Here is a 17,948-nt window from a genome sequence, read left to right on the forward strand (position 1 = left end):
CTCTCATCAAATTGTTAGGGGAACTACACACTCGCTCTCGGCTAATATATATATAACTTTCCCCTGTTTTTCTTCATAACAAAGACAAGATGAAGGTAAAAACAAATACCTGTGTAAGCCTACAAAGATTTCTACCTTTGCTTCGCTCCAAAAAGTGAAGGTTTCAAAGAGAAGGCACCTTGAGATTTCTTTGTATTTTAAAGTGTGCTATATAAATAAAATCCATTATTATTATTATTTTATTATTATTAGAAGGGGCTGACTTGGTGTAGCTTTAAACCGAACATAATGCATTCATACATACCTAATTCAAACAGATTTGTGTAAATCTTGTAGCTGTACATATATGCAATGACGTCATATCGTACTTTTATTTTGAAGAACACAATGTCCGGAAGTGGCGCTTGGCATTTGGCATGCGCAAACAGAGGTATAAAATCACCAGCGTTTAGCCAACGGCATTAAATTGTAAACATTAGCAATCCGGGCAACTTCTTTTCGTCGCCGCGATGGGAATATAAGGTAAACCCCGTCGTGAATATATCCACTTTTGTTTTTCTCACAAAGCTGTCAACACATTCCTGTTTAGAAGCGCTGATGTTAACTTATTCAACGTTATAGTTCATGTCTGTACTGATGCTGACGGATGCCCTAAACATGTCGGCTAAGTATGGAATGTCTTCACATGTTGTTTCACTTCGTTATCTTTGGTTGTATCGCTTCACTTTAACAGAATAGCCTGTGAATTCCCTGCCAAGAGTGCTGGCGATAGCACCTAGCTGTTGCGTTAACGTTAGCCAACAAACGTCAACTCGTTAGCTAACTAGCTAGCTACTGTAGCTCGCTGTTTTTACATCGTTTAGCTCTGCACGAATATAATTTGTCTCTGAAGCATTCCCACTATTAATAATCATTCATTTCTGTCACAACTATCGATAAACATCACCGGAGCCCAATTCTGATTGACGTTAGCTTAATTTGCTAGGTGAACTGTCTTGCATCCGGATCTGTCTTATCTGCTGAAACTGCTAACAACAAACAGCTAGCTTATCTCAATCACTGATTAATAATGCGAAGAATGCAGCTGGAAACTAATCACCCTCGTGGAGCTACCGTGTATTGACGTTACATGAAGTGATGTGGCTGACATGGGGGGTATCTTTGACACAAAGCTTATGTTCATAGCAAGTGAACAGCTGAGTCGCTGTCTTGCTGATCACGTGGAACACTAATCGCTGTTTCCTTCCTGTCTCCCTACTAATTAATCCAGATCTGTGATGGAGCTAATAACGTCAGTGTGATTTAGCTGCTGCATTCAGGGACCGATGAGTCCCAAAGCCACTGTTTTCAATATTGCGTGTACAATTCTTTCAACAACAAATGAAGCTGCCAAAGTTTACTAAAGGAAAATGGTATTTTAATTGAACCATTCATACCCACAATGCAGCTGTATAATGTATTCCATGCATTCTCTTAACCTTAACCTCTTTACCTCTCTGGATACAACAACAATAGATGCGTTGTATGGGAATGCTGTACTTTAAGGTGTTGTAAACAATAAGAGGAAACCCAACACTCAAATGGTACACCTGTATAACTCCAAAAACACGCTAAATAACTACTGCGATAGTTACAGCTAGAAAATGTATTGCAGCTCGATTCAATTAGGACTGTATTACATTGAAGGGTGTTTTTACAATCCATCCAATCCAGTTCACGCATGGTCTGGATAACGAATGCAGAAACGTCACCACGTAGTTATAGTCTTCACATTACCGCACCTGTTTGACACTTTGTGAAACAGGTGTGGTCTGTTCACAACTGTGCATCGTAAACTTTATGATGGCAGGGTTTCCAGCAGAGCTGCGGTATTTGATTATAAGATATTGTTCAGGCGTGTCCAATAAAATCAGTGCAAGCAAACACATAAATCTGATCTTAGTCTTGTTTAGAAAAATGGCTGCGTCAAATTCAGGAGGTAGCAGGACAGGGTTTGTGCACAAACTATGATGATGATGATAATAATAAAAAAAACAATCGGTGTGCCCTCACAAAAAGATGGCGTAGCTTTTATCATCAGCAGTCCAATCCCCCTTTCCAAACGATGGAAACATAATACTAGGTACCAAACTATATGTTCAATTGTGAAAGGGCTTTCTGGCAAATACTACCTCATTGACTTTCAATATCTTAAACTCCTTCGGTTGGATCAGTTGAGGACAGACTGAGCACAGAAAAGGTGTCAATTTGTTTTTGCTGTCGTTGTAGGTCAACCCCAAGGTGTGGGACCAAACATTGCTCTTCAGTGCATGGACGCAAAGCCAATGCGCAGGTAGGTGCGGTTGGACGGAAATTGTTAACAATTCTTTGCAGATTGAAAAACATGTTGGTCCTCTCTCTAGAGTCTAGAGTCCCTTTTTTTGCTGTGTGTACATGTACACATGTGTGTTTTTGTTTTTTCTTTCTCCTTTTTGTTTTATTATACACCTCTCTCTGAATTATGGGTTGTATTAAACAGTCACATGCGGATGATGTGTATCGCTTTGAACTTTTGTGTCTTTGACACGTGGTTAAGGTGATCTATTCGTAGTTACTTGTATCCCTCCCCTTAAGTGGGGTTGTGGGAATTGATGCGGGTGGTGAATGTTCATATATTTTACTCAAGGAAAACTCACGTTAAAAACTCACCTAAGCAGACCGATCCCTGTCCTAAAATGGTAAATGGACTTGGACTTGTTTAGCGCCTTTCTAGGCCTTCGACCACTCAAAGCGCTTTAACACTACATGTCATTCACCCTTTCACACATAGATGGCAGAGGCTACCATCAGACTAACTAAAATTCACACACTTTGGGAGCAATTTTGGGGTTAAGTGTCCTGCCCAAGGACATATTGACATGGACTGGAGGAGCTGGGAATGATGACCCGCTCTTCTACTGAGCCACAGCCCCCCCATGCAGTTTCCCCTAGATTAAAGACTAATTGTCAGTGGGGTTTCTACCCAGATTCCCCTCACCTCAACCCCCAGCCTACCCAATAGATGTGACCCAGGCAACAACCTCAGATTCTGAAAAGTGACGCATATGCAGAAATGTCTTAAACTTGCATTTATTCTAATGGCCAATAGGGGGCAACTGTAGAGAAGTCTGAGAAAATGACTCTACTTCTCACTTGATTTATTCCCTCATCAAACATTGTAAACATGAGTTTATGGTCTCAATCTCTAGTTTCAAGTCTTCTTCAGTACAGCATGATGTTCATTTAGTAAATACTCAGCCTATGATCTGCCCCCGGCCCTTTGCATTGCTAAACCTTTGATAAAAGCCTGTGGCTGGTGTCTGTCCTCTGACATGTTAGTGGATGAGTGGAGAGTTAGGTTGAGGGATGTTGTTTATTTCTAAACCATAGTTCCTTTTTATCATTACGGCTTTTCTTCAATACACACCTACAAATATGATAAACATATTTTTCACTCCCCAGCCCGGTAAGTGTCAGTTCAGCACCAGCTGAAGAGCAGCCGCCCCACACTAAACTCCTTTATCACCCTGCACTAGGCTCATGTTTTACCCATAAGATACACATTTTAATGCTTTTGTTCATGATTTTAACACCGTCAGAAAGTGTGCATCCTGGTCATAGTTCCGTTATAAATCAGACTGAACCCAGTAAGTCTGAGTGATCAGTAATAGAGGAGTTTGTTCCAGCATCTAGTACAGAAGTATGCTCCTGCATTGCTCTGTTTACAACGACGACAAAAGAAAAAGGATCCATCATTGATCGGACTGATGTCCTTTAGTGGGAAGCCCTAATCTAGATGCAATATCCCTGTAACTGAAAACAAAAACAAATTTGAAAAATTCTTTATTTTAATGGAACTTAGATTTTTAGGTATGATGACATCATTACAGCAGCAACCCTGCTAATGTGTTAGCACATATGTACCTGTCCTCCATGTGAAGACTACTCCTCAAACTAGAGCATTTAAAGCGTTTATCCAGCAATCAAGTATTGCTCTTCTACAGCGCTGAGGGACTCACAAGAGACGGGTAAAGATGATTGGTGACAATCGAAGCAGCTGAGGCAGAGATCACCTACATATTTTTCAATCCGTGGTATGAATTAAGCTTCAAAAAGGCTCAATCATACATTGGATCCTTTTTCTATCATGCAAATCCTAGATGGCGTCTTCTATTATATCCTCTCTGCCTCGTCTATGCCCCCTTTTCTTCAAACCAAACGCCTCCAGTTTGGTTTGAAGAAAAGGCTTCTAGTTAAAACATTTGAAGTCTTAAGCACATTTCTTCTTGCAGAAACAACAAAGGATTATTCCACCAACATTTCCTAATGCCTATTTTGAGTTCTACTTTTGAAAATGAGAATTTATCTCAGGTCTCATATCATAGTAATAATAGTAGTAATGATAAAGATGATGATTATAAGATTCTTAATTCATGTAGCACCTTTTTAAAAAAACAAAAAGAAAACAGCGGATATATTATCAATCAATACATTAAGAAAAGTAGAGTAAAAAAAAGTAATTTAAAATGTAATTTAAAAAAAAAACCAAAAACTTAATAGAGCTGAACAAAATCAGTTGTTAAGATGTAAAGTAAAAACCAAGGATGTATTTACATATAATCATGGCCCATCTGTTCCACGTTTAGGGCCACCAGCGCACGCCAAGACGCCACTGGAATGGACATCACCAGCCGCTGCACTCTGGGTGACCCCAACAAGCTCCCTGAGGGGGTCCCCCAGCCCGCGCGCATGCCCTACGTCTCGGACAAACACCCGCGGCAGACCCTGGAGGTGATCAACCTGCTGAGGAAACACCGGGAGCTCTGTGACGTGGTGCTGGTGGTGGGCGCCAAGAAGATCTACGCTCATCGCGTCATCCTGTCGGCCTGCAGCCCTTACTTCAGGTACAAAAAGGCGACTCGTTTCTGGTGAAGGGAAAAACATATCTGGACATGAATCCACTTCAAAGTGGACGTGGAGTACTTCAGTGCTGGCTGCGGTAATAAGATGTCTTGATGCGCATGTTCTCTTCAGGGCGATGTTCACCGGGGAGCTGGCGGAGAGCAGACAGACTGAAGTGGTCATCCGCGACATCGATGAGCGAGCCATGGAGCTGCTCATTGACTTTGCCTACACCTCACAGGTAACAACCGTATAACAGGGTTTCAATTTTGCATTAGGAATAGGTGGTCTGGTGTTTATAACAACACAAAACACCATGTGCCACTGTTGAGGAGAACGCATGACAGGGATGGGATTTGAAACGATTTTATCGATATTGATTCCTCTTATCGATTCCATTCTTTATAGATTCCTGATTTAATAAATAAATAAATAAAATAATAAATACATGCAAGGCTCAGACCAACTTTTTTTCACCACCATTTTTCAAAAAATAAAAAATCTACTTTCCTGAAAGTCAATTGTAAACTGTTCAAAATCTTTTGCTTTTTCTTTGTTATTGTCATCCATGTTTGTAAATTGCATAAGAATTCCCTCTCTAATATGTAGTTTTAAAGTGGAAAAAAAAAAAATAATAATAATCTGTAGAACCAACGCTATCTCACCACAGTCCGTTTAGATGGTGGGTGTTAATGTGCAGTAGTCTAGTTTCCCAACATATAATCCACAAAGTTCCTTTCTAAACGCCAACTGCTTTCCCCCATCTGTGCGCTGACGTGTCACTTCCCCCCCCCTGCAACATTTAGTACAAGTAAGGGAAGAAAAACAAATTGTAACGATAAAAAAACATATTCATAACCCATGTTCACATTACAGGCAACTGATATTTGTAGGTACAGACCTTTTTAAAAAAAACAAAGGAAAATGAGCACAACTAACCCACACAGAGATCCATAACAAGTTTCTTCAAGCCAAAATCTGTTTTCACATCATCAGGTCAAAAACAGGGTGCGTCCCCCCAGGTTTATTAGTGCCATGAATTTGAGGGCTTTCTGCCATGGCTCTGGTCCCAAACGAGATAAAGTGTGCGTATTGGGTGTATGGTGTTGTTGTGCATGCGGAACTGACGCAGAGCGTTGATAAGAAGAATCAAGGGAATCCCATGCCTCAGTGTCCAGATTTCCCATCCCTGATGCGAAACCATCTTAACCATAAGCATGCAGACTTTCACCATAGCTAATAAACCTGGCGAGGAGGACCAGAGGATGGGGTACACTCTGCAGACTAGGCTTTTTTACAAGCGTCTCCCCAATTGCAGCTTCTTCATCAGTCCGTGTTGTCCTGAACCTCCCCCTCCAGGTGACCGTAGAGGAGGGGAACGTCCAGACGCTGCTCCCCGCCGCCTGCCTCCTCCAGCTGGCCGAGATCCAGGAGGCCTGCTGCGAGTTCCTCAAAAGGCAGCTGGATCCCTCCAACTGTCTGGGCATCAGGGCCTTCGCTGACACACACTCCTGCCGTGAGCTGCTCCGCATCGCAGACAAGTTCACCCAGCACAATTTTCAGGAGGTAAGCCCATGGATTACAAAAAATGTCTATGGTCCTTTTTAGAATACTTAAAAGTCATATGCTACAGTAGATGTTACAAAAATGCACTATGCAGGTAGGTTTAGACTGAATGTGCAGAAAAAGCAGATTTGTTTCTCTCTCCAGCACTGTTTTCCCACCCTCATTCCAAGCATTACATTACATTACATTACAGTCATTTAGCAGACGCTTTTATCCAAAGCGACTTAGTAGTATATTACATATCATTCACCCATTCACACACTGATGACAGGCTACCATCAAGGTGCCACCATCAGACTCTAACTAACATTCATGCAACATCCAGTCCACACCGATGGCAAGCCTTCAGGAGCAACTTGGGGTTAAGTGTCTTGCCCAAGGACACATGGACTGCCGAAGCTGGGTATCGAACCACCGACCCTCTGATTGGAGAACTACCTTGCTCTCCACTACGCCACAGCCGCCTCAGGATGTGTGCACACAGTTATTAATGCAGTCGTTGGTGATTCTCTGTTCGACAGTATCATTTTTACAGGCTATTGAGAAAAATTCCAGACCGTGTATTGACTCATGAATACATAATACATCATGCGATGAGAGAGCTTTTTGTGCTTGCGTGGCACAGAAGAAGAGGAAATCATCAAATTTGGAACATGTAGCAAAGTGTAAGGCGGATTTAGCAATAATATAGAGTGATGGGACACTCTTCTCTGTTGCGGTCCCATTTTATATTTTCATACAAACATCTTGCCTTGTGCAGCTAGCTATTTGCTAGTGATAATAATAAACATAGTACATAACTGCCTGACTGCTGCCTTGCTGAACTGCTACAGTGTCCACACAGACTGCTTCGCCACTGCCACCAGCTCTTGTTTCAAATTTGAGTGTTTCAATTTGACCTTCATAATTTGAGTGTTTCATATCATTTCATTTATAAATGTCAATTTTATTTATCTTACACAGCAAAAACAAATTAAGGGAGTTATCCACAGAAAGACACTAAAGGGGTTTTATTTTGAAAAGGAAACATGTTGCTGGTCAAAAGATTATTTTGACTGTGTACTTTTATTGTGAACAGCTGGCATGCAGAAAAAATTGGACCAGGAGTCTCCCAAATGCAGCTGAACCGCATCTAAGCCGTGCTGGTCATGCAGGCTCTGTTGCCTGGGCTTTATAGTCCTTTTTCACTGCAGACAGTTTGACTTGTCACAGCAGGGAAAGCACATGTGTTACTAATACCATTAATGATGGCTCTGTGCCATAAGTGTCCCAGTAAGTCACTGCAGGGAGGAAACACGCACAATGTCATGGGCCTGGAACTGACACAGTTTTTCATCGTACCTGTCAAAATGTTTGGGGAAATGGCTTGTCAGCCCAAAAAACCAAAGCTCTTGTTTTGTAAATGTATGTTTATTTCTTAAGCCAATCAAATCTTATTACAATATAGATGAGAACATCTTCAGGTCCATGCATAGCCAGAGGGAATAAAACCAAACTGGCTGGCTGGAACATGGGGAAACTGCACCGCATTGATATGAAAACAGTTGTAGAGCTACAATTGTCTTAGTCATCTTTTGAAAAAACAAAAATTGCAAACAAACCCTTCTTACAGCGTCTCAAAAGACAGATTTTGATGCATTTCCTCGTCAAGCACTATTTGGGTCATTTTCAGACATCACTTTAGACTACTCTAGAAAAGAACTGGCAGATTAGTTGATAATGAAAATAATCACTTGTTGCAACCCTAAACAGTTCTATCTTTCTATAAAGCCTGTCAAGTCAAAAAAGGGGGCTGAAGGACCTGCTTACAGGGAACCACAACATTCATACAGTGACATCTGTTGGACAATTTACATCATTACACTCTCTGTAAAACAGTGGCACAGTGCAAATGCAGCAAAATTGAAAACAGATTATAAACATTTGACCTTTCATAGCAGGAAAAGCAAAGCTGGAACTATTAACTAATAAATTACTACTTAAGTGTCCCGGTCCGTCCTACTAGTGACTTAATACCACAGCCCTGGACCTGGCAAACTAAATGGGATGCAGCCAGTATGATTCATGTTTTTTCCTGCTATGACAAGTCAAGATGTCTGTCTTTCAATTATTACACCTGTGCTGATCATTAAGATGAACTTAAATTGCTTAAAGGGAGCACTGTAGTGACGGATGCCGTTGTGAAAAATATCTGAATTTGAATTTCCCATCCTCTCTTTGGGGCCGAGCTGCCGACTGACTCTCGTGCCTCTTGTTGTCTTAGGTGATGGAAAGTGAGGAGTTCATGCTGTTGCCCGCCAACCAGCTGATCGACATTATATCCAGCGACGAGCTCAACGTGCGGAGCGAGGAGCAGGTTTTTAACGCTGTGATGGCCTGGGTGAAGTACAGCATCCAGGAGCGCAGACCGCAGCTACCCCAGGTGAGTGGCTAAGGAACTATCTATCAACGTCAGTTAGCAGCGCCGTTGACGTGATGGTTACGGGTGCACATTACGGTTAAAAAAAAAACCTCAGCGTTACTTCAGGCCCCTGTTGTAGCCGAGGAACACTCGTGGACTGACGTGGATTCTCCTGTGTTCTGTAGGTCCTGCAGCATGTCCGTCTGCCGCTGCTCAGCCCAAAGTTCCTGGTGGGCACCGTGGGGTCGGACCCTCTCATCAAGAGCGACGAGGAGTGCAGGTGAGGGCTACTTGTTAGTAGAACATTTCAATATTTTGTGTGGCAAAATACTGTTGATCTGGATCCAGGAATTTGGTGGATTACCTTTCTAGATTTTTGAACAGTATGTATATTAGGACAAACTTTAAACTCCATTTCGTACGATGATAATGATGCTGTGACAATATTTAACCTTGATTTATGATCATGTACAACTTTTTTTCAGAGACCTGGTGGATGAGGCTAAGAATTACCTGCTGCTGCCCCAGGAGAGGCCACTGATGCAGGGCCCCAGAACCCGGCCGAGGAAACCCATCCGCTGTGGAGAGGTCCTCTTTGCAGGTCCGTACCATTTTTAGGCCCTTTAAAACCATTGTTTTCCTATGTTGCGCTGGCTTTCCATTGCGTTAATCATTTAGACAAAAAGTGAATTTCTAGCTGAATGGAATGGCCCCCCCCTTCATAATGTGCTAATATCAACGTTGTTCACTCTCTCCTTCACCCCTCCTCCCGTGTCTCCTTGTCACGTAGTCGGCGGTTGGTGCAGCGGAGACGCCATTTCCAGCGTGGAGCGTTATGACCCCCAGACCAACGAGTGGCGGATGGTGGCGTCGATGAGTAAGCGGCGGTGCGGAGTCGGCGTCAGCGTTCTGGACGACTTGCTGTACGCGGTGGGAGGTCACGACGGCTCGTCGTACCTCAACTCTGTGGAGAGGTGGGTGGCACGATCTCTTAGATATAGGTCTAACTTCTAATTATGGAATGTTATTACATGTTTTTTTTCATTCCAACTCTCCTGTCCAGATATGACCCGAAGACCAATCAGTGGAGCAGTGACGTGGCCCCCACCAGCACGTGTCGCACCAGCGTAGGAGTGGCCGTCCTCGGTGGTTATCTGTATGCTGTAGGGGGACAAGACGGGGTTTCCTGTCTCAACATTGTAGAAAGGTAAATGATGGTAAATGATGGTCCATTTAGACTTAAATAGACCACAAAGTGGAGTATGCTTTAGGGCAAGCTTACTGTGATAGACAGGTCGCTGTCGCTACCAGAGACGTATACAGCATCTTTACGTCACTCCTCCGCATTCCAAATATGGTAACCTCTGTTCATCGGATGACGACCAAAAAAAAAAGCGACAGCCATAATCCAAGACGTCATCCTTCTTATGCTTCAGGTATGATCCCAAGGAGAACAAATGGACTCGCGTGGCCTCCATGAGCACCAGGCGACTGGGTGTCGCTGTCGCTGTGCTAGGGGGCTTCCTGTACGCTGTAGGAGGGTCTGACGGGACGTCGCCACTAAATACAGGTGGGTTACCTAGTCACATGATGAGTACAATCTAAAAGGAACCCAGAGCTTTGACAAGCTCTTTCTTTTGCTCCTCTTCAGTGGAACGCTACAACCCTCAAGAGAACCGCTGGCACACGGTGTCCCCGATGGGAACCAGGAGGAAGCACCTGGGCTGCGCAGTTTACCAAGACATGATTTACTCCGTTGGCGGGAGGGACGACACTACAGAGCTGAGCAGTGCTGAGCGATACAACCCCAGGACCAACCAGTGGTCTCCTGTGGTGGCCATGACGTCCAGACGGAGTGGGGTAAGTGTTTGTAAAATATTGTTTTAGTTACTGCTTCACAGTAATACATCAAGAACTGCATTTAATCTGTGAGGTATTTTATGACGTGTGTCATTTAAGTTGCTGTAGTTCATATTAAAGATGGTGACAGTGGTGTAATATGTGTACGAGGCTGAAGTGTAACTGTATTATATGTAGGTGGGCTTGGCTGTGGTGAATGGTCAGCTGATGGCAGTGGGGGGCTTTGATGGGACAACGTATCTCAAAACTATAGAAGTCTACGACCCCGATGCCAACACATGGAGGTAAGATACTGGAATTCTTAACTTTGATACAATACCTAGCATAATATCAATATTTGTTACCTTGGGGAAAATTTGACGCAATGTTGAAATAATAAAATTTAAGCCTTTTATTAAAAGATAAAACGTATGAAGGCTTTAAAACTCATAGAACATATTATTTGACTAGCTATCAACATTGTGCTGTCCTCTGCTGTCACACCATGTCTCCACCCGGTGTTGAGTTTTGACCCTGTGAGGTTGCTGTAGTCGGTCTGTCTGGAGGATTGAAGCAGCAGATTAAGCTAGCAATGTGAGGTGAAGCAGCAGATTAAGCTAGCAATGTGAGGTGAAGCAGCCACAAAGAAAACGTTTGACTTTAAGAATGAGCAAATATGAAGTGTTCTGTTAACCATGTGAAGTAAAATTGATAGTTGTGAAGATAATATCATGATGCTAATTTCCGTTAGCACGTCAATGAGACATGCTAACGTGCTAGCATTGAGCTAACTAACGGTAGCTTTTCAGAGTACTCAAAGACGCTTTACAGACATTTAAAATCAGCATTCAAAACTTAAAACACACAGCATTAGTCAGACATTAAAAGCAGTAGCATGTGGCAAATAACACTAGTTATTTGCCACATGCTTGTAGGCGAGGCATCAACCAATCACGTTGTGCAGTACCGTCATATTGAAAACATACACTTATTTTACAACACAAACTTTGTTACTCCTTTCAATCTTGACGGAGGCAGTGCAGACCAGATCCACTCCGGCACTCAGACTGCCAGGCGTTGCTCTGGGTCTATAGGATACTGCTAGTTGGTCCTCTGCCTTTTGGAGCCTATTCACACTTTTTTACTGAAACAGGCTTTCAGCTGTTGCAAATTCACAACGCTGCCAGCATGAATAGGTTTCATGCGAAATATTAGCAGGTACGAGTACTTTGCATTTTTGTTGCCGTTTGTTCGTCACATCCCCGTGACAGCCTTTCCTGTTGGGGTTAAGTTTGAAGTCACTTCCATTGAAATATTAAAGTCGCAGCACCTACCACAACCAAACTCTTGACTTATTTAGATCGTGTGATTTTACACACACTTGAGAGGAGACGATTAAAGTTGCACATCCTTTAAAAAAAAAAAAAAACAAAAAAACAATTAATATATTGACTTTCTTCAATCTGTCTTGGCCTCCTCTTCTATGCTGCCACGTTCACGAGTACCAGAACACAGACTTTTATAAGTTTCTACTGCACATAAAAAACACATTTGAACTTCTCCTTTCTGATCATCTCACTCTCTTTTCACCAGGTTGTATGGAGGAATGAACTACCGTCGGCTAGGCGGGGGGGTGGGCGTCATCAAAATGACTCACTGTGAATCTCACATATGGTAACACCCAACCCCCTCCCCCCCCCACCACACGCACACATACATACACACGCTCTCTCACACTCCTCATCACGTTGCAATGGATGCCTCTTTTCACCGACTCCCGTGCCTCCAAAAGAGACGCTGTAGTTCAGAGACGTGGGCGGGGGGGAGACGGAAAGTGGAACAAACTTTGAACTCTAGCTCATCCCCAAACCCCCCCCTCACTCCGAGGTCATTGACTTTGGGATATCCTTAGATGTCTTCATCGTTTGGACCACGGTCAGCATGAAGTTTCGCCGAGAGCCGAAGTCTACAAAAGTACCATTCAGCTTCCAGTTTGAGAGGAGAGCCCTTTTCTCCTGGGAGTTCTCACCCTCCGAGCATCTCGGTTTGGGCCGTTTGATTCAGTGTCTGCTACGGAACTCGACCTGCTGCTGAAGGACATTAGCTTAAGTTTCAGAGGTTTAAGACATTCAAGCATCAGGTCACTGCAAATCAACCCCCGAGGAAGAAAAACTGTTTGTTTTGTTTTGTTTTGAATTTAATAAATTTTGTTTTAAATTTAATAAACAGCTTTTCCTGACCAGCCTTCAGTGAGTAAAAAAAAAAAAAACAACAACCAGCGGACTGGCAAATGTTCTGTTCATTGTGAGATCGATTACTTCCCGGAGACACATCATTGCAAACTGACTGTCGGACGTAAATCCAGTCTTGCATTCTTTATTTCTTCTGCTCTGTGTTGGAAGCATGCATCTCAGCTGTGGCTGTCATTGTCTCTGGGCCTCAGTTGTAGCATTAAACAGTGGAACGCTGTCTGGCACTAGTCTTCTGAAGGCTGGATACCCAGAGTGGGGGGAAAAAAATTCATTAGAGGAAGCCAGTGTTGCTCAAACATTTCTTCTCCAAACAGTGACGTCATTGAACGACACTCCGCTGCACTTTACACAGGGCTACTGTGGCAGTTTGTTACATTAATGAGTTCAAATGTTTAGGTGCAAATACTGACTGTGTTTTTAAAGGATCTTCTCAACCCTGCCATGGAAAGAACTTGGACACCAGAATCATCCAGTGGTGTTGCTGTCTTTTGCTCTTTTAGCTTCGGCTTAAGGTTCGATGGACAGATGGTTCAGCCAAGCATCTTTGAGAGAGCGTGTCCTTCCCTGAAGGGTTCCAATGACTGCTTCTCTTACAGTTCTGTTTAACAACCCTTTCTCCTACAAAATGAAATGTTCCCATAAAACTAAACTGCACTCTCAATTATGTTTCAAGGGGAACTTTTATTTGTCAAATTAAAACTCAAATCTCAAAAGGGCCAAAAGTACTTGGTTCACACAGGACACTAACAGCAGTCTCCAGGGTGAAAGTCCTGTGTTTATGAAAAAAAAAAAGAAGTGTAATCATTCGAAGTCCCACTCGAAACTTATTTCACAATCCAGTTTCGTTGTTAGGAACATACTTTTTAGTAGACAGGTCTGTGTGTAAACAAACCATCTGGCCTGTCAGGGTAGGGATATGTTGTCAGTTCGGTAAATATAGAATTTCCTCAGACTGACCCTTGAAAGCTAATTGCCATAATTTCTCTTCCTAATAATCCAAAATGCTCAGTGTTAGAGAATTCGTGAAATGGAGTACAAATATAGTGTTTGGAAATACTAGATTAATTTTCCTGTTTCCATAACAAGTGAGTTTACAGCTGGTCATACAATCGCTGTACACTGTGTTGGTACTGAACACTGGAGCCAGTGATCTGCTGTGGACAGTTTTTATGCAAAAAGACAAGTTTAGTGTCAAATTAAAAACTGGACGAACTTTGAAGATACCTGGACAGAACTGAAGCAAATTTTATTTCAGACATCTGGAGATATCTTGGCCAATGCAGCACCAACGCCCACACTCAGTTCAGACATGTTAATAGACACAGCCGAACTCTCTCATTTATCATTATTATAATAGATTTATAATTTTGAAGTCTGTTGTTTTACTAAGTTCCATAATATCCCTGATGGCAAATATAAGGGAGGTGTTTTCTCATTTGAATGGAGGAGAATTAATCTCAATTTCTCAGTTTGGATTTCTATTACATGCCAAACTCTTATAGCATCAAAGTCTGACCTATGACCTGCAACAAACTTAAAAAGGTTGGAGAGACATTTTCAAAACAACAAATGCAGTAGTATATTTATCCCAGTTTGTTCATAGAATGTACCACATGGATTTAATATAATAATATATACTGCCACAGAAGTACAAGGAAACCCCACTCAGGTGAAGACTCCCATACATGGTATTGCTTTGGTTCTGGTACTGTTGGATGTCTTTGGTGGTCTGAGAAAAACAATGCTTTTTCAGATTTGTGACAATTCATTTTTCTGATAATCCAACAAAGTTTTAAACAGTCCAATGAGTTTAAAAGGTAACACAAGTAATCCTTTGCTTTATTTGAAAGATCAAACCAGATTTGTAGTTGTCATTGGACACGCAACAGAAACTTTGAACCTGTGATATTACTGATGAGGGAATGAAAAGTTTGGGTGGCCGAACAAACCCAGGAAATGTTAGAATTATACCCAAATATTTCTTATTCTATGGTTTTATTAATGGTATGTTAATCCCCTTTTTTTTAACATCTTTAGCTCTAGTCTTCTTCTTAAAACTGGCGATAGATATTTGTCTTAACAAATGTTTTCTGAGGCATCCTAGACCAGTAATGCTGTATTTGGTGTCTTAAACTTAAGTGGAGTTTACCTTCCTAATCTTGAAACCACTAACGATGCATTGTGATTGTGATGAGCAGAAGTCAGCCGGCCCTCAGTCAGTGGCCCTTATACAAATCTCTTGTTTTGAGTATCCGCTGTGCAGTGTGAGCCGACGTGTTTCCGAAACACAGCTGTGACCTCTGGTGTTTGTTTCCATGTATCATCCGTCTGCTGCGATCACTGAAGCAGGTCCGGACTCACCGTGTTCACTACGACAAGGATTAAACTTTTTTTCCCGGGAAAAAAACAAATGTGTCCGACTCATTTTAATTGTCTTGTCTTTTTGTAGGTTGTATTTTGTGCAGAAAGAAATCTTTTGAGTGAGTGACAATGAGAGGGATTCTCTAAAGACACAACTCTTATCTCTGTGATTCAACACCTGTCTTTAAGCTTAAAAGTGCCCATGAAGAGCAATACTCGTGTTTATGTTAAGAGCTGTTTATCCTGTTGGTTTAAGATACAATCCACCATTAAGTTGAATTCAGGTGTTATGGCCATGATATTTCTAAGATCTGTTTTAAATGGTGAAATGTTAGTAAGTCTTCAGTGGCCTTTTGATATAAGTTTTGTTTTTGATTTTCTTTGACTCTACATGCTCTCTTAGAATTAAGAGGGCTGACTCTGTGGTCAAGTTTTGCTGTGTGTGTGTGTGTGTGTGTGTGTAGCAATAATCAGGAAGGGAATTGAAAGAAAATGGCAGGGATTATGGGAAAGAGAGGCATTATTTCTCTATTCTACCCGAGGTTGAAAAGATCAGCTTCTTATCAGGAACCCTGAGATTGTAGGAAAGCATGCCACTGGACAATGTGATGGTGGACATCTTGAAACGGTCAGGCTTGTTTTCCTGGAATGTTGTAAGTATAACTCGGACAGACGCACATTTAATCAGACCTCAGAGTTATGTTGTTTTTCATAAAACAAAATTTTGGCCACAGTGAGAACCAGCATCTGATTTAAAAGCAGTATTACATGAATTCATGTGAAAATATGAAGTGTGACTTGGCAGTTGACTCTGTATCCTGTGGAGGGCAGTAATAAGTTTAGCAGCTTCTACACTACAAACTTTACTCTTTTTTTTGTATTCTAAAATAGCCAAGTTTCTTATCAATGTTTCATCTACCCAGCATTTTTTTAATAGCTTCATTTTATTAATGTGTTTGCTGGAAGAGGAATTACATTTGTTCAGTGTTACAAATATATACTTGTATAAACATGCTAGCTGGAACACGCTCATGGTGACAAAGTTGTTCTGTTCAGCTGCTAAAGTCACCTTTAACTGATTAACTACTTAAGAAGATTCATATTAACCCAACATCAGTGAGGGTAAAGTACAGTGGTAACGGAAAGTATTTTAGACCCCTTTAAATTTTTCACCCTTTGTTTCATTAAGCCATTTGCTAAAATCGAGCCCTGACCTAAACCCAATTGAGCATCTCTGGAGAGACCTGAAAATGGCTGTCCACCAACGTTCACCATCCAACCTGACAGAACTGGAGAGGATCTGCAAGGAAGAATGGCAAGGATCCCCAAATCCAGGTGTGAGCTTGGCATCATTCCCAAGAAGACTCATGGTGTACTAGCTCAAAGTTGCTTCTACTCAATACTGAGCAAAGGGTCTGAATACTTATGACCATGTGATATTTCAGTTTTTATTTTTTAATAAATTTGCAAAAATTTCTAATTTCTGGTTTTTTTCTGTCAAGATGGGTTGCTGATTACATTAATGCCAAAAAAATGAACCGATTTTAGCAAATGGCTGCAATGAAACAGTGAGGGGGAATACTTTCCGTACCCACTGTATGTGACATAACACAAGAGAATTTTACATGTCTTAGTATTTTTTTATTTATTTAACTGAACTCAACATCAGAGCAGTCAAGTGTAGAAAGTCTGGATCTGAAGGTGGTTCAGTGTGTTGGGTGGTGCTGGAGCTTCCTCGCATCAGATTGGTTGTGTGGTGCTGGCTTTGTGTGGCTTGGTTGACGTCCACTCTCAGTGGCTCCAGGAAGGCCAAAGACCCAGGAAAAGTCCTGCCCTGTGATATCAGAAACAAGTCAGGACTGTGGATCCTTCTCTTATCTTAGTTTAGTCTAGCTTAATGTTGACGAACCATCATTTTAACAGTTATGTATTTTTACAGATATAAATCGCTAATTAGTGAACTTCAGAAGTGCTGGATATATTTCATTTGTTCAGAGCTAGCCTGTTACCCGTCTCCTATCTTCATGCTAAGCTAAGCTAACGGGCTGTTGGCTCCAGCTACATATTTACAGATATGTACAGACAGAGTGGTACCAATATTCTCATCTAAATGTCTGCAATAAAGCGAATAAGTGCGTTTCTCAAAATGACTAACTATTCCTTTGATGTGCAGCTTACTTACTCAAAACATAGGCGTCCACTTCTGTCCATCTTTTGGTCCGTCATCCATCTGACTTGGTCGGGAATAAACATTTATTCTTTGCCGTAAAGAAAGCTCTGGATTGCTGCGGAAAGTGTCTGTGAAAAGAATAAAAAAATATTTATTATAATAAAATTCGGAAGAAAAAAACTTAATTAATAAATGAGTGATTTTTTTTTATGTATAATCAGGTGTAGAATAGTGAATATTGCTCATTCACACAATAGCAACATTACTTTCTCTTAACATGATAAGGTAGTTTATATTTGGTCATTTTCTTTCTCAGTCATAAGCTCATACTCACCTTCAGCTCAGGTGGTGGAGTGAGATAAGAGTAGAGAACAGTAGATAACGTCAGTAGGATGGCCTAATAATCTTTGCATTTCTAAATAAGATGTATTGCATGGAT

General features: G+C 41.6%; 1 protein-coding gene across 1 annotated transcript; it reads left to right on the forward strand.

Annotated features, from left to right (window-relative positions):
- The first annotated feature begins 405 nt into the window (after positions 1-405).
- Positions 406-15,372, forward strand: klhl20 (kelch-like family member 20). The gene is made up of 14 exons (XM_054602572.1): positions 406-522; positions 2,269-2,332; positions 4,665-4,922; positions 5,053-5,161; positions 6,280-6,486; positions 8,750-8,908; positions 9,073-9,167; positions 9,373-9,488; positions 9,678-9,861; positions 9,951-10,094; positions 10,324-10,457; positions 10,539-10,747; positions 10,925-11,031; positions 12,320-15,372. Exons 2-14 carry the CDS (start codon positions 2,310-2,312, stop codon positions 12,402-12,404), a joined length of 1,830 nt encoding a protein of 609 aa, XP_054458547.1. The 5' UTR covers positions 406-522; positions 2,269-2,309; the 3' UTR covers positions 12,405-15,372.
- Positions 15,373-17,948: the final 2,576 nt, after the last annotated feature.

Source organism: Anoplopoma fimbria, chromosome 8 (genome assembly GCF_027596085.1).
Source record: "Anoplopoma fimbria isolate UVic2021 breed Golden Eagle Sablefish chromosome 8, Afim_UVic_2022, whole genome shotgun sequence".
NCBI classification, from domain to species: Eukaryota; Metazoa; Chordata; class Actinopteri; order Perciformes; family Anoplopomatidae; genus Anoplopoma; species Anoplopoma fimbria.

What these genes read in the sequence shown, in the direction of transcription:
- klhl20 (XM_054602572.1), top strand. Translation starts at nt 2,310, where the DNA reads ATGGACGCAAAGCCAATGCGCAG. An exon ending in ACTTTGCCTACACCTCACAG is followed by an intron (nt 5,162 to 6,279) that starts GTAACAACCGTA and finishes CTCCCCCTCCAG; the next exon opens with GTGACCGTAGAGGAGGGGAA. An exon ending in AAGAGCGACGAGGAGTGCAG is followed by an intron (nt 9,168 to 9,372) that starts GTGAGGGCTACT and finishes ACTTTTTTTCAG; the next exon opens with AGACCTGGTGGATGAGGCTA.